The sequence below is a fragment of the Zalophus californianus genome, chromosome 14 (assembly GCF_009762305.2).
Source record: "Zalophus californianus isolate mZalCal1 chromosome 14, mZalCal1.pri.v2, whole genome shotgun sequence".
In the NCBI taxonomy this organism is placed as follows: domain Eukaryota; kingdom Metazoa; phylum Chordata; class Mammalia; order Carnivora; family Otariidae; genus Zalophus; species Zalophus californianus.
The window spans coordinates 66,281,804-66,296,148 of record NC_045608.1 but is presented as its reverse complement, the minus strand read 5'-3'; the positions used below and the strand labels follow the sequence as shown (position 1 = coordinate 66,296,148).

General features: G+C 42.2%; 1 protein-coding gene across 4 annotated transcripts in view; it reads left to right on the top strand.

The window, feature by feature from the left end:
- Nucleotides 1-15: 15 nt before the first annotated feature.
- EPG5 (ectopic P-granules autophagy protein 5 homolog) overlaps nt 16-14,345 on the top strand; it is a 101,509-nt gene continuing 87,179 nt past the window's right edge. For all 4 annotated transcript variants that reach the window (XM_027575793.2, XM_027575794.2, XM_027575792.2 and 1 more), the window contains exons 1-2: nt 16-117; nt 12,518-13,459. In XM_027575793.2, the coding sequence (XP_027431594.1) occupies nt 55-117; nt 12,518-13,459 (1,005 nt within the window). In that variant the 5' untranslated portion in view covers nt 16-54. The remainder of the gene's footprint in view (nt 118-12,517; nt 13,460-14,345) is intronic.

Sequence of the window (14,345 nt, the reverse complement as noted above, 5' to 3'; positions counted from 1 at the left end):
GGGAAGCGCAGGGTTTTGACAAAAACAAACGGCGACGGCGCTACCGCGGGGTCTATGGCCGAGGCGGTGAGGCCTCCGCGCCGGGCTAAGGCCAAGGCCAGCCGGACTAAAACCAAGGTGAGGATGTCCCCGCCACCCTTCCGAGACCGTGGCGGATGCTCCCTGTCTCCCTTTTCCTCTCTTGGGCGTCCCTCTCCAGCCAGGGCTACCCATCTCCTGAGCCATCCGCAGTCTCTGCCCGCACCTCCCAGTATTTGATCCCACCACCCACTGACACCAGTCCTGTTCATCTTTTCCATCTCCACGTTCCCCTGCCAGATTTGGTCAGGAGCCCTATATTTCTTTTCCTCCTCTGATCTCAGTGGGCTCTTTCTTTTCTGCTTTCTTCTTGACTTTTCCCCACCTGGGTCTGGGTTCCTGCCGTGGAGCACCTTTGCAATCCCCAGCTTCATCTTTGTCTCTTTTGTCCTTTACACCTGGGAACATTTTCAGTCCTCTCATGCACAAAGAGGGAGGGAACCTCTCCTCCACGCGTAGCATGTACCCTCTGGCAGAGCTTTATGGATAGCGACAGATAGAAAGTAGATTGTAGCGATGTACCTTTTCAGTTTTGAAATTCAAGGTGATAGTGGTGCTGCTGCTGTTTATTTCTCATCACCCTGGTCGTTTATGATGGGGGACGAATGTCCAGAAATTAAACCAGGGCAGGACTCACACAGTAGAGATGGATTTGAATTTTCTGGGTTACTTTTGTTGGTTTGTCGTTTCAGGTGCAGCTTGGGTTTTAATTTTTCTCCTATATATTTCCTGAAATGACATTTATTTTACAATGAACAGGTTAAATGCTGCCCCTGGATGGCTGGACCTAGATTATTCTGGCTTACCTGGAACTGAATTTATATTAAGGAAATAATGAGGGTAGTATTACTGGAAATTTCCTTTCCGACAAGTGGGTAATATTGCAGAGCAAGTGTAACTTAAAAATGGTACCCAAATCTGATTTTCTCATGCGAACAAAGTTTTGGCAGGACACAGGTGTTCAAAGATACTGTATTTAATAAGCCATAAATGATTGATGCTGTTTCATTGTGCATTTTAAAAAGGCTGTAATGGAGTTATGCACACCAGCATACCCAGGCCTGTGAGGAGTTACTCTTTGGGGTGAAAGCCATTTTGCTATCTAATTTAAGAAGCATATTCAAGAGAAATAATTTTTCATTGTATTGGGCTGGTAAAGAACTAGCTAGATGGAGGAATTAAAAAAAAGCCCTTGGTGAACCACGTGTTAGGTCCCTGAACTTAGAATATGGTAGTGCATAACATGTGTAAACATCAGTCATGTAGAGGGCAGAATGTTAAATCTTAATCTGTAGGGCTTTTTTTTTTTTTTTCTCCAAACGAATGATGAAACTAAAGCCCAGAGAAGTTAAATGGTAGGCCCAAAGTCATGCAGTTTGACAACTCAGGTTAGAGCCAAACATCTCAATCCAGTAGCTTAATAATTAATTCATATCCAAATGTCTGTCTATAAATACTTTTTTTAAAGATTTTATTTATTTATTTGACAGAGAGCAAGAGATAGCGAGAGCAGGAACACAAGCAGGGGGAGTGGGAGAGGGAGAAGCAGGCTTCCCGCTGAGCAGGGAGCCCGATGCGGGGCTCGATCCCAGGACATGACCTGAGCCGAAGGGAGATGCTTAACAACTGAGCCACCCAGGCGCCCCTGTGTCTATAAATACCTAAAAACATTTAAGAGGATTCTGTGTCAAGTTATTTTGTTTGCAGCGGGATTTCTAAAATAAAAACCTTAAGCTTTTAATCTGTCAAGAAAAACCAATTGCTCATTTTATTGACACATTTCAGGCGATTTTCTTTCACAAACATATGTTAATTTATTTGAAGAGGCCTTCATTCCAGAGGTATTTGGTCAAACCAGAAATCCTAGACACATACTTTTTCCTCACTCTCCAAATCTAATCAGTCACTAGGTCTTGCCAGTTGTAGTTCTTAAATATTCTTTTCATTCTGCTCGTTTTTTCTCCGTCCTACCACCACCATCCTCCAAGGAAGAGTTTTTGGATTTCTGCTAAACTGGCCTTTCCACATTCATTCTTGCTGCCCATTCTGTAAACTAAAGCCGATTGATTGTTTTATTTTTATTTTATTTTTTTTAAAGATTTTATTTATTTATTTGACAGAGAGAGACACAGTGAGAGAGGGAACACGAGCAGGGGGAGTGGGAGAGGGAGAAGCAGGCTTTCCGCCTAGCAGAGAGCCTGATGCGGGGCTCGATCCCAGGACCCTGGGATCATGACCTGAGCTGTAGGCAGACGCTTAACGACTGAGCCACCCAGGCACCCCTAAATAAATAAAATCTGTAAAAAAAAAAAAAACAAAACAGAAGTGATAACCCTCCTCCTTAAAACCTTTCAAAGGTTCCCCATTACCCTGAGGCTAGAGTCCAGAGTCCTTAGCATGGACTCAGGGCCCTAAATGACCTGGCTTCTATCTTACTCTTCAGCCTTAGGTTTACCACTACCATCTCTTTTGGTTCTCAGTTATGTATATATATTTTTTCTGCTTCAGGGCCTTTGCACATGCTATTTCTTCTGCCCTGATACCTCTTCCTGCCCCTCTTCACCTACTACTCAGTCATGAGGTCTCTACTAAAACAGTACTTCCTTAGAAGAACTTTCCCTCGTGACCCTCACATTACTCCCTCCTGCAGTAACACCCTGCACCCCTTTTGTCACTTGTCTCACTTGTAGTTATTTTGTCAACAACTCTTCTCTCTTAGGCTGTGTCCTCAATGAGGCAAGGACTTGTTTGTTCCCTTTATGCACTTGGTCATGTTTGTTGAGTAAAGGAATAGATGCTGGTATTGAAGAATACTTCCAAGCTTTGTCACTTAGAAGAATTTAGTAGATTTCCTCTGAGTAGAATGAAAAAACCAAATGGAAAAAGTCCACAACACCAGCAAGGCCCTCATAGTTGTCATTGTAAAAATTGTTCTTTTGGAGTCAGTAGATTCATTTTTATGGCTGGCTGTAGTTTGGCCATAATTATAAAGTTCTACATTAATGAAATCTTTATTATCTGTGGTATAATTTGGCAGCTATTTACAGAGCCATAAAGCAGTTCCAGGACTCAGTTCAGGAAGTGAATAGTGTCATGTGTTGTTCCCTGTAGATAGTTTGAGTGGCTTGTGGATTTTTTTACCCAGCAGCTGACCTGCATTCCTCAATGTTAATCATCTGGTGGATGACCTCACATTGTTAGGTTGTAGTTAATCTCATTCCTAAAAGAGATTGTCCTAATAACGTTTTCATTCTTTTAGTACCATCTTCTACTAGAATATCCCCCACCTCAGAGGACCCTGGCTTTGGTGATCTTGGTAGATTATGAGTTAAGAACAGTAGATTTTTAGATTTGGACTTATCCTACAGATGCAGTGTATATTTTATAGTCATGGGATGTACACAAACATTAGTTAAATTCTGAATGCTAGCAACTCATTAATAGTAACAGCATATGGTAATTGCTAAGGATAGACTGAGATGTGGCCCAGAAAGCTGACCGCGAAATGGAAAGACCTTTATTTTTTTAATTTTTTAAAGATTTTGTTTATTTGAGAGACACAGGGAGAACAAGCAGTGGGGAAGGGCAGAGGGAGAGAGAGAGAAGCAGACTCCCTACTGAGCAGGGAGCCTGACGCGGGGCTCGATACCAGGACCCTGGGATCATGACCTGAGCCGAAGGCAGATGCTTAACCAACTGAGCCACCCAGGCGCCCCCGGAAAGACCTTTAAATCCCCATCCCCTGTTGCTTCTCAGCCTGAATGATTTCTGCCTCTTAGTCGCTCCCTTCCATGAATAGGAGTGAAGGTAGGGGATGCTATATATTATTCAGTTCCTTTTGTACCTCCTAAAGTCCATTTATTTGTTGAGCAGACACTCATTGGTAACCCAGAAACTGTTCTAGGCACCTGGGAAATAACAGAGGAACATCAAAGAACCTGGCCTTAATGCAGTTTACATTCTCGAGGGAGAAGACAGACCAACAACCCCCCTACAAAAAGTGAATATATGATATGTTAGGAGATAAGTGTTAGGAAAAGAGAAAAGAACAGGATACAGAGTTGGGGAGTAGTGGTGAGAGATAAGGATGGGTTGCAGTTTCCCAAGGTGACATATAAGTAAAGACACAAAAGAGATGAGGGAGTTAGCCCTGTAGATACTGGGGGAGAAACGTTCCAGGCTGATGCCCTGAGGGAGTGGCCTGCCTGGCCTGCCCCAAGAACTGCAAGGAGGCAGTCTGGGAAGGGGGGGAGGGAGGGAGGGAGGGAGGGGAGAGTAGTGGGATGAAGTCAGAAACCTAACACAGGGCCAGGTCGTGCTGGGCTGTGTGGGCCGTTGTAGCAACTTCTACTTCCAGTGAAATATGTAAGCGCTTCAGGGTTTTGAGCAGAGGAGGGGTGTGATCTGAGTTATGCTTTAAAGGATCACTGTGCTTGCTGTGTGGAGAATAGACTGTAAAGGAGCAAGAGTAGAGGCAGAGACCTTTTAAGAGACTGTTGCAGTAATCCAGGCAAGAGGTGACAGTGGTTCGGACCAGACTTGTACAGGAGAGGTGGTGAGAAGTGTTTGAAGTCTGGGAGTTTCTGCAGGTAGAGCCAAGAGGATTTGCTGATGGCTTGGAGCTGGCCTGTGAGAGAAAACAGTCACAAATGACTCTGAGACAGAAGAGGTGGGGGGTGGAACAGGTTTGAGTGCTGATCAGGAGTTCAGGTTTGAATATGCTAATTTTGAAACCGGTGTCTACTAGACTTCCAAATGGAGATGTAAAGTAGGGTTGGGTATGTGAATCTAGAGCTTGGGAGAGCTCCAGGTTGGGATTAAGATCTGGGAGTCTTTGGGGTGCCTGGGTGGATCAGTCGATTGAGCACCCAACTCTTGATTTTGGCTCAGGCTCAGGCTCATGATCTCAGGGTCGTGGGATCAAGTCGTGCATTGGGCTCCGTGCTCAGTGGGGAATCCGCTTGAGATCCTCTCCCTCCTACCCTCCCCTGGTCCCTCTCCCCAGTAAATAAATAAATCTTAAAAAAAAAAAAAAGATCTGGGAGTCTTTGGCATATAGTCATTAGCATATAGCTAGTTAAAGCCAGAGACTGAATTAGGTTACTTTGGGAATGAGCGTAGTATAGAAAGGTGATAAGAAAAGAACCCAGGGGCACCCCAACTTTAAGAGTTTGGGGAGAATAGGAGAAGAGGAGGACAAAGGAGTGTGGGCAGTGACCAGTGATGTAGTATGTGTCCCCAGGGCCCAAGAGTGTAGGGTCCCAGAAGCTGAGTGAAGGAAGTGTATGGAGGAGGAGGAAGAGGTCAAGCCTGCAAAATGCTAATACAACAGGAAAGAGGCGGCAGCCAAGAGGAGATGTATTCAAAGCAAAATGTAGAGGCCCCATCCTTCCCACAAGCCTTTTGACTTGTACACCATCCCTGGACACCCCAAGGAGAGCTGGTATAGTTGCCCCAAGAGCTTTTGATTTATACAGACCCACGTGTCCAAGCCCTTTTTATCTGTTCTGTGCCAGACATTGTGCTAAGTGCTGCGGATACAGACATTATTGGTAAACAGCCTGTCTTTAGATTACTCTCATGGAAATATTCCTTTTTTTTTTTTTTAAAGATTTTGTTTATTTATTTGACAGAAAGAGACATAGCAAGAGAGGGAACACAAGCAGGGGGAGCGGGAGAGGGAGAAGCAGGCTTCCCGTGGAGCAGGGAGCCCGATGCGGGGCTCGATCCCAGGACCCTGGGATCATGACCTGAGCTGAAGGCAGACACTTAACGACTGAGCCACCCAGGCGCCCCTCATGGAAATATTCTACAAAATGTATAAACTTGAACCTTCACTGTTCATAATGAAGCAGCTCATTGTTATTTTTACAGAAGGAAAGGAGTTGTAATTTTTTTTACTCCAGCTCAGAGAGAAAGAACTGTGAGTGAGGAAACTTCCAATTTGTTTCCCAGAACCTACACTTTTTTTTTTTTTTTTTTAATTGAGAGAGAGTGAGTGAGAGCATGAGAGGGGAGAGGGGCAGAGGGAGAAGCAGACTCCCCGCTGAGCAAGGAGCCCGATGTGGGGATGTGGGATTCAGTCCCGGGGCTCCGGGATCATGACCTGAGCCGAAGGCAGTTGCTTAACCAACTGAGCCACCCAGGTGCCCCAGAACCTACACTCTTTACTTTTCTTCTGATTACAAAAGTGCTCATTGCTTCAAGAAGTACGTGCATCTGAGCGGACACACACACACACACCCCCACAGAGAAATGTACAGCAGAAATGAAATGCCCTGGAGATAATTGTTGGTAGTGGTTTGTGTGAGTTCTTTAGTTTTTTTCCCACATGTACACAGCACTCCAGAGCATGTTTACTGTGATGTGTAGTTAAGTTTGTTTTTCCTTGTTTATTAACAATTCTTCCATTTCTGTATCAGTGCTTGATTATTTTTCCTTCTGTGGAATTATTTTAATATTTATTCTCTATATGTAACTTAGGTGGAGATTAAAAGTAAAAAAATACAGATTCCTAATCTCCGGGGCATTTTTAGTTGTAAGAAACGTGTCTTTTGCTTAAAATAAAATTATGTCAGTATGAATTTTTGCACACGTGACTTGATACACATGGAGTTGCATTTGAATTTTATTTTGTGATGAATAATGATTATTATATATACAGTATGTTCTCCCATATCTTTATCTCTAGGCAAAATAATTGGAAGCTGGCTTTTTTATTTTTAAGTGAAATTTTATATTTTTAGTATAAGAATAGATTCAGATTTTGGCATAAAAGTTGAGTTTCCTCTGAATTCATTGGATATTCCCTCTGCTTTCTGAGAGGTATATAAAAATAAATTTCTGAATGTGCCAGAGCATATGGTAAGTATAAATATTTGTTGGATAATTGAAAAATTTCTTTATATTTCTTTATTCTAGTACCTGGGACAGAGCCCCCTATACAGTTGGTATGCAATAAATCCTTGTGATTTATAGGTCATCACTATTGTCTCAGGAAACATTTATTGAACACTGTCAAAAATCAGAGGCAGATCAGATCCAAAGACATAAGATATAGTGCCTGGCCCTAAGATACTTGTGGTTTATGTGGGGGGAGACAGAATTTAAAGATAAATTAACCTGTAACCAGGGCCGGATGACAAGTACATATTGTAGGAGTTCAGAGTAAAGCATGTATGGAGGGGTTGGTGTGGTCACTGAAGGAAGATTTTGTCTTGAGGCATGATCATAACTGAGTCATCAAAGGCACTGAGGGCCAGGGGTAAGAATCCGTCTTTCATTAAGTGGAAAGCTGTGACTGTTTGTGGTGTTCAGAGCAGTGTTTTGCGGAAGCCAATGTTAAAATGGCATTTGGAATGAATTGGTGGTGGGGCAGAGGCCGCAGGCTTGGAGACCGTTTAGGACCTGCTCCCCTATTTGGTGCTTTGGAAAAGTGAAGTAAGCCACAGGGAGCTCACCACTGCTCTTGAGACTCTGGCATCAGTGATGATCTAAGCAAATCCCCTCTCTCTGCATTCATACCATAGAGGTCCTGTCCCTGTCCTGGGATCTTCAAGGGAGTGTCAGGCCTTTGCCATCAGCTCGAATGGTTGTCCATCCTTCCCTCCAGGTTGCCTTCCTTGGTCTGGATGGTCCATTTGAATCAAAGCACCAGCTTCTCTGTCGTTCCCCCACTCCTTCCTTGGGCCAACTCCAGGTTAATTTCTCTTTGGACCTAATTTCCCTAACCAGTACAGGTAGAGAGTTTTCTTTGGTTCCACTCTAGAAACCCAGAGAAGCACTGAGTTCTACCCCAGGGGAAATAAAACCTGAACAAAGTCTTGTGTGTTCTTTCCAGAGAGGCTAGGAAGTTTTTAAAAAATTCATCTGAGTCTCTGGCTTCATTATCTGTTCTACAGCTGCTGGGAGTGGGCAGGCAAGTTTGGGATTAGCAGCTGGAGACCTCATTTTGTTTACTGGAGGGAAAGAATTTGGAATTGCAAGGGCCATCCTAGAGTGGGGAGAGAGGGCTGAGTGAGGTGGGGTTGGAATGGAGTGAGATGGGACACAGGGAGGTTAAAAACTGCCTGAGGGATAGGTTGGGTAGGAAGGCTCTGGAGGCCTGTGGGTTGGAGGAGGTGTGGTTGCTTGCCATGCCCTTGATCATGTGCCCCGTCTTGTGGCTGCTTCCAGCTCCCTTGTCTTCTCTTCCAGTTAGCATTTAACAACCCCAGAGGTCTCTTCCAAGAAAAGAGAAATAAAAATCTCTGTTCCACGTTCCAGTCTCTGCTTCCTTACTTCTCATTCATCAACTCAGTAAATTTTAAAAATCTCTCATAGCTTTTTGAGATGTAATTCACACACGACACAATTCACCTATTTATACTGTATAATTCAGTGGTTTTTAGTATGATCATAAGGTTGTGCAGCCATCACCACAGTTAGGAGCTGCCAAACTGTCTTCCATAGTGGCTGCATCATGTTACAGTCCCACCAGCAGTGTATGAAGTTCTAATTTCTCTACATCCTTACTGTCACTTACTATCTGACCTTATTTATTTTTTATTTTTTATTTTTTTAAATTTTTTAAGATTATTTATTTATTTATTTGACAGAGAGAGAGAGAGAGAGAGTGAGAGCAGGAACACAAGCAAGGGGAGTGGGAGAGGGAGAAGCAGGCTTCCCGCCAAGCGGGGAGCCCGATGTGGGGCTCGATCCCAGGACCCTGGGATCATGACCTGAGCCGAAGGCAGATGCTTAACGACTGAGCCACCCAGGCGCCCCGACCTTATTTATTTTTTAAATATTTTATTTATTTGATAGAGACACAGTGAGAAAGGGAACACAAGCAGGGAGTGGGAGAGGGAGAAGCAGGGAGCCTGATGCAGGACTCAATCTCAGGACCCTGGGATCATGACCTGAGCTGAAGGCAGACGCTTAACGACTGAGCCACCCAGGTGCCCCATTATCTGACTTTAAATAGTTTTCCTACTGGATATGACATGGCGTCTCGTGATTTTGATTTGCTTTTCTGTAATGGCTAATGATGTTAGCATCTTTCTATGTGCCATTTGTATATCCTCTTTGGAGAAATGTCTATTCATATCCTTTGCCCATTTTTAAATTGGGTTATTCATCTTTTTATTATTCGGTTACAAGAATTCTCTTTTCTATTCTGAATATAAGTCCCTTATGAGATAATTGATTTGCGACTATTTCCTCCCATTCCATGGCTTGTCTTTTCACTTTCTTCAAGGCGTCATTTTCAGCACAAATATTTTTAATTTTTGTGAAGTTCAATTTATTTTTTTCTTTTGTTGTTTGTACTTTTAGTGTCATGTGTAACCCAAGGTCATTGATTTACATCTATGTTTTCTTCTAAGAGTTTTAAAGTTTTAGCTCTTAACATTAGGTCTATGATCCTTTTTGAATTAATTTTTGTATATGATGGAAGAAGGTAAGGGTCCAATTTCACTCTTTGGATATCCTGTTGTTAAGCACCATTGTTGAAGACTGCTCGTTGTACGTTATATTGTCTTGGCACCCTTGTTGAAAATCAGTTGACCTTAAATATAAGGTTTTATTTCTGGATTCTCAATTCTCTTCCATTGATCTATTTGTCTGTATTCTAGAACCACACTGTCTTTATTACTCTAGTTTTATAGTAGGTTTTGAAGTTACAAAGTATGAGATCTCCTTTGTTCTTCTTTTTTAAGATTGTTTTGTCTACTCTGGGTCCCTTGCATTTTCTTACGAGTTTAAGGTTCCAACTTGTCATTTTCTGCAAAAAAGGCAGCTGGACTTTTGATTGAGATTATGTTGAATTTATGTATCAGTTTGAGGAGGATTGCCATCTTAACAATATTGTGATCTCATCCATGAACATGGGATGTGTTTCCATTTATTAAGTCTTTAATTTCTTTTAATGATGTTTGGCAATTTTCAGAGTACATCTTTTACAATTGTTTTGTTAAAGTTATCTTTCTATATTTTGTTCTTTGCTCATTATAAATGAAATTATTTTCTTAATTTTATATTTTGATTATTCAACTCACTTAAATTTGGCCTTTCTCCTGACCAGTACACCAGCATTTCTCTCACTGTAGTAACCATAGGCCTCCGTCTCCTGATTTTCTCTTTCTGACCTCCCAGTCTGACAAACTTATTTATTATAGAAGTGTGCTAAACATCATTGCAGTGTAATTAGACCCACTTGTTCATTTTCTTATAAATACTTGTGTAATGCTTTTTGTTATTCATGATTTTAGGCAATTTGACAAACTCGTTTGTATGCATTGTGTGGCTCGTATCTGAATCTGATATCCACAGTTCACAGTGTAGATTAAAGTAATTTTGGAGGGGCACATTGCTTCTTCAGTCACCACCATTGTAAATGTTTGGTAGCCATTACCAGCAAGTGACCTCAAATTCCATTTCAAAAACGTTTATTGTTTCTTCCTAATATTAGGTACATATAAGGTCTTATATTTTTGGTTCTTGTCAACATTTGCTGGACAGCACAATCCAAAATCACTGGTAACTTGTGAAGCTGTCAGGTTTGTCTTCTTAAAATTTCATAGTGAAAGGGGAGTATTTGGGTGATGTAGTCATTCTTTTCAGTTTGTTTGCGTTTAACAATTTTATTTAAAGAATTTTCCTATAATTTTTTTCTTCTTTATCAGCATGTTTTCCTGTGTATCTAGTTTGGGTTTTCTTTTTTTTTAAGATTTTATTTATTTGTTTGACAGAGAGACACAGCGAGAGAGGGAACACAAACATGGGGAGTGGGAGAGGGAGAGGGAGAGGGAGAAGCAGGCTTCCCGTGGAACAGGGAGCCCGATGGCAGGCCTCCATCCCAGGACCTGAGCCAAAGGCAGATGCTTAACGACTGAACCACCCAGGTGCCCCGCTGTGTATCTAGTTTGTGTGTTAATGCCCGAGGTGTTTTTTTAAAAACCATAACTCATTTTATTGGACTTTCTTTTAACAGTTAACTTTTTTTTTGTCTTTGTTTTTTGGAGATCATTTCAGACTTCATGAAAAGTTGTAAATATAGTACAGAGAGTTCCATATACCCTTCATGCAGCATCCTCTGATGTCACCTTCTCACATAATCATAAATTCTGTGGTATAGAACATTTGTCACAACCGAGAAGTTAATGTTGGCACAAAACTATTAACTCAGATACAGAACTTGTTTGGATTTCAACAGTTTTCCTACTACTGTTCTTTTTCTATTCCAGGATCCAGTCTAGGGTCCTACAGGGCATTTAGTTGTCCTGTCTTTGTTGTTTCCTCCAATCTCTTGATAGTTCCTCAGTCTTTGATGACCATAACATCTCTGTTATTCCTTTTTTTTTTTTTAAAGACTTATTTATTTTAGAGAGAGAGCGAACATGGGGAGGGGGAGAGGGAGAGAGAAACTTCAGCAGACTCTGCGCAGTCCCTGATGTGGGGCTCGATCTCACAACCCGGAGAAGATGACCTGAGCCGGAACCAAGAGTCAGACACTTAACTGACAGCACCACCCAGGGGCCCCATGTTTCTGTTCTTTTGTAGACCCTTCCTTAATTTGAGTTTTTGTCTGGTATATTTTTATGATTAGATTGAGGTTATATGTTACTGGAAGGGGTACTTGAAGAAGTGATAGGCCTTCTCAGAACATCACATGGGGATATGCTACTGGTCTAATCAGTCTTGATTACGCAGTTAATATATTGTTTGCCGGAATTCTCCACTGAACTTTACTATTTCCCCCTTTGTGATTACTAAATACTTAGGAGATACTTTGATGCTATCCAGCTCTCTTGTTTCTGCTTACATTTTCACTCACTCATTTTAGCATCCATTGGCAGATTTTGCCTGTGGCAGTTATTAACATGGTGTTGTAATGGTGACTTTTCTGTTTTTCTCATTCCATCTACATTTATTGATTGGAATTCTGTAGGGAGGGGTATCACTTTTTGCCCATTTATTATTTATTTATGTCAGTATGGACTCATGATATTTATTTTATTCTGTAGGTTATAATCTAATACTATAGTTATTTTATTGCTCAAGTTCTTTGACTCTTTCTGTGTGAGTTTTAAGTGAATATGTTTGTCAAGGTGAAGGTAAATCTGTTGAGGCCTACACTATGTGGACACTGTTCTCTTGACCTCTAGGAGAATGGAGAATGAACTAATTAAAACTTTTCTCCTCTGTTCATGAATCGTAATTTGCTGCTGCTTTTGATGTCTTTCTCTGTTGGGATTAGACTAGTGAATCTCCCACATTTAACAGAGTCAAAATTGAATAATAACAGGAAGTATGAAACACATTGCTTAGGAAGTTTATTTAGACTCCATTTGCTAATTATAAAATTTAGATTTTGTATACAATTTAAGAATTTCTCATGTTGAAAGCATCAATTATTACTATATTATAAATTATTTCACATTATAAATCTCATTTTTAGGAAAAGAAGAAATCTGAAACCCTTCAGAGGGAAGAATCCGATGAAGTCTCCCTTCCAAAAACCTCCAGAGAGCTGGAAATCCCTACTCCAGCTTGTGGATTCAAAGGAGACTGTCTGAAGGTGTTAACTGATTCCCAGCTCCAGAATGCTGCCAGTAGACAAAACGAGAGTGAAATGTTTGATGTACCACTCACCTCCTTAACTATAAGCAATGAAGGGTCCCTGACATGGAACACAGAGACCCTAAAGGAAGGGGAGGAGGTCAGAGCCTGTGTTGGGGATGATGCACTGAAGCTGAAGGTTGACCCTGGAGACAATGTCGGAACCAAAGTAGACACCCCCAAGAACTTTACAGAAGTAGAGGAAAATAAGTTGGTACAGTGTGCACCTTCTGAAAGCACCTTGCAATCTAATTTTTTTTATACTCAGCAGGAAACGGAAAATTTACAGGTCAGAGAAACTCAGAAAAAGAAAGACAAGCAAGCCTTGGGTTTTTCTTCAGAGGTGCTACAAAATGTTGGCTTGCAGAGTTCTTGTGAAGCCAAAGACATTTTTCAGCCACCTAGAGTGAAAAAACTGTATCCTCAGTTGCCAGCCGAAATTGCTAGAGAAGCATCAGCTTTGGTGGCAGCGAAACCCTTGTTTCGTAATGAGCGACTCTACCCAGAGCTCCCATCTCAACCAGAACTAGTACCATTTACTAAAGAACAGCTAAAAATCTTTGAGCCTGGTTCATGGCTGGAAAATGTTGAGTCGTATTTAGAAGAATTCGACAGCATGGCTCATCAGGACAGGCATGAATTCTATGAGTTGCTTTTGAACTACTCACGATGTAGGAAGCAGCTACTGCTGGCTGAAGCTGAGCTACTTGCCCTGACGTCTGATTGCCAAAATGCGAAAAGTCGACTGTGGCACTTTAAGGACGAACAGTTGTCTGTGCAGGTATTTTGATGTTCTGTAAAGCTTTTGGGAGTCTGGGGGATTTGCAGGGGAGCTGCTTCTCTTGTGATACCATCCAGGTCTGGAGTATGCTTGTACTCACATTGACCCCGTCCTAGCCCAGAGTAGTGCAGTGTAGGGGTCACAAAGTCACATGCCTGCAGGGGCCACGCAGGTGACCTGGAGGAGTGAAGTGGGCCGAGTGGGACGGTGGTCGCTAGTAAGCTCCTGCCTGGTCCAGTGGGGGCAGCCGCTCTTGAGTTCTAGCTGATTGTTGCCGTGATGGTTGTGTTGGTCCAACATTGCCACATCTTTTCACTTCCTAAGAGGAACTGGAAATCTGGATTTCTGTGTGAAGGATCCTGATTTGTGAATGTTGGCAACAAAATAGAGTAGAGGCCAAGCGGGTCATGTTTCCAGGTGAGATGCAGCCTGTGGACCATTTAGTTTGTAACCTTGGGCATAATGCCAGGAACATCCAAATGGGTAGAGAGGGTCAAGGAGAGGATGATCCGTGGAATAAACTTGAGAGATGAGGAAACGGGAAGGCAATTAGATGTGACCCTGTGGAGGCCAAGGTGACCATTAGGGAAGCCACTTCCCAGTGGCCTGGGAAGGATGGCAAAGAAAAGGAGGCCACTCCTGGCAAGTTTGGCAATGAAGGGAAGCTGGAGGAGATACTGAGGAGAAACACGTGCTTTCCCCCATCCCTGATCCTCATTCATTGGGGGACCTTTGTATCTCTCTTTGTACCTAGATAGGAGACTGTGGAGAGGGGAACATTTGAAAACTACTGAAAAAGAGGATAGAATCAGGAACACAGATGGAGGTGTTAGTATTGGAAAGGAGAGGGGTTGCTTTTGAGCAGAATCAAAGAATGATGAGGGTA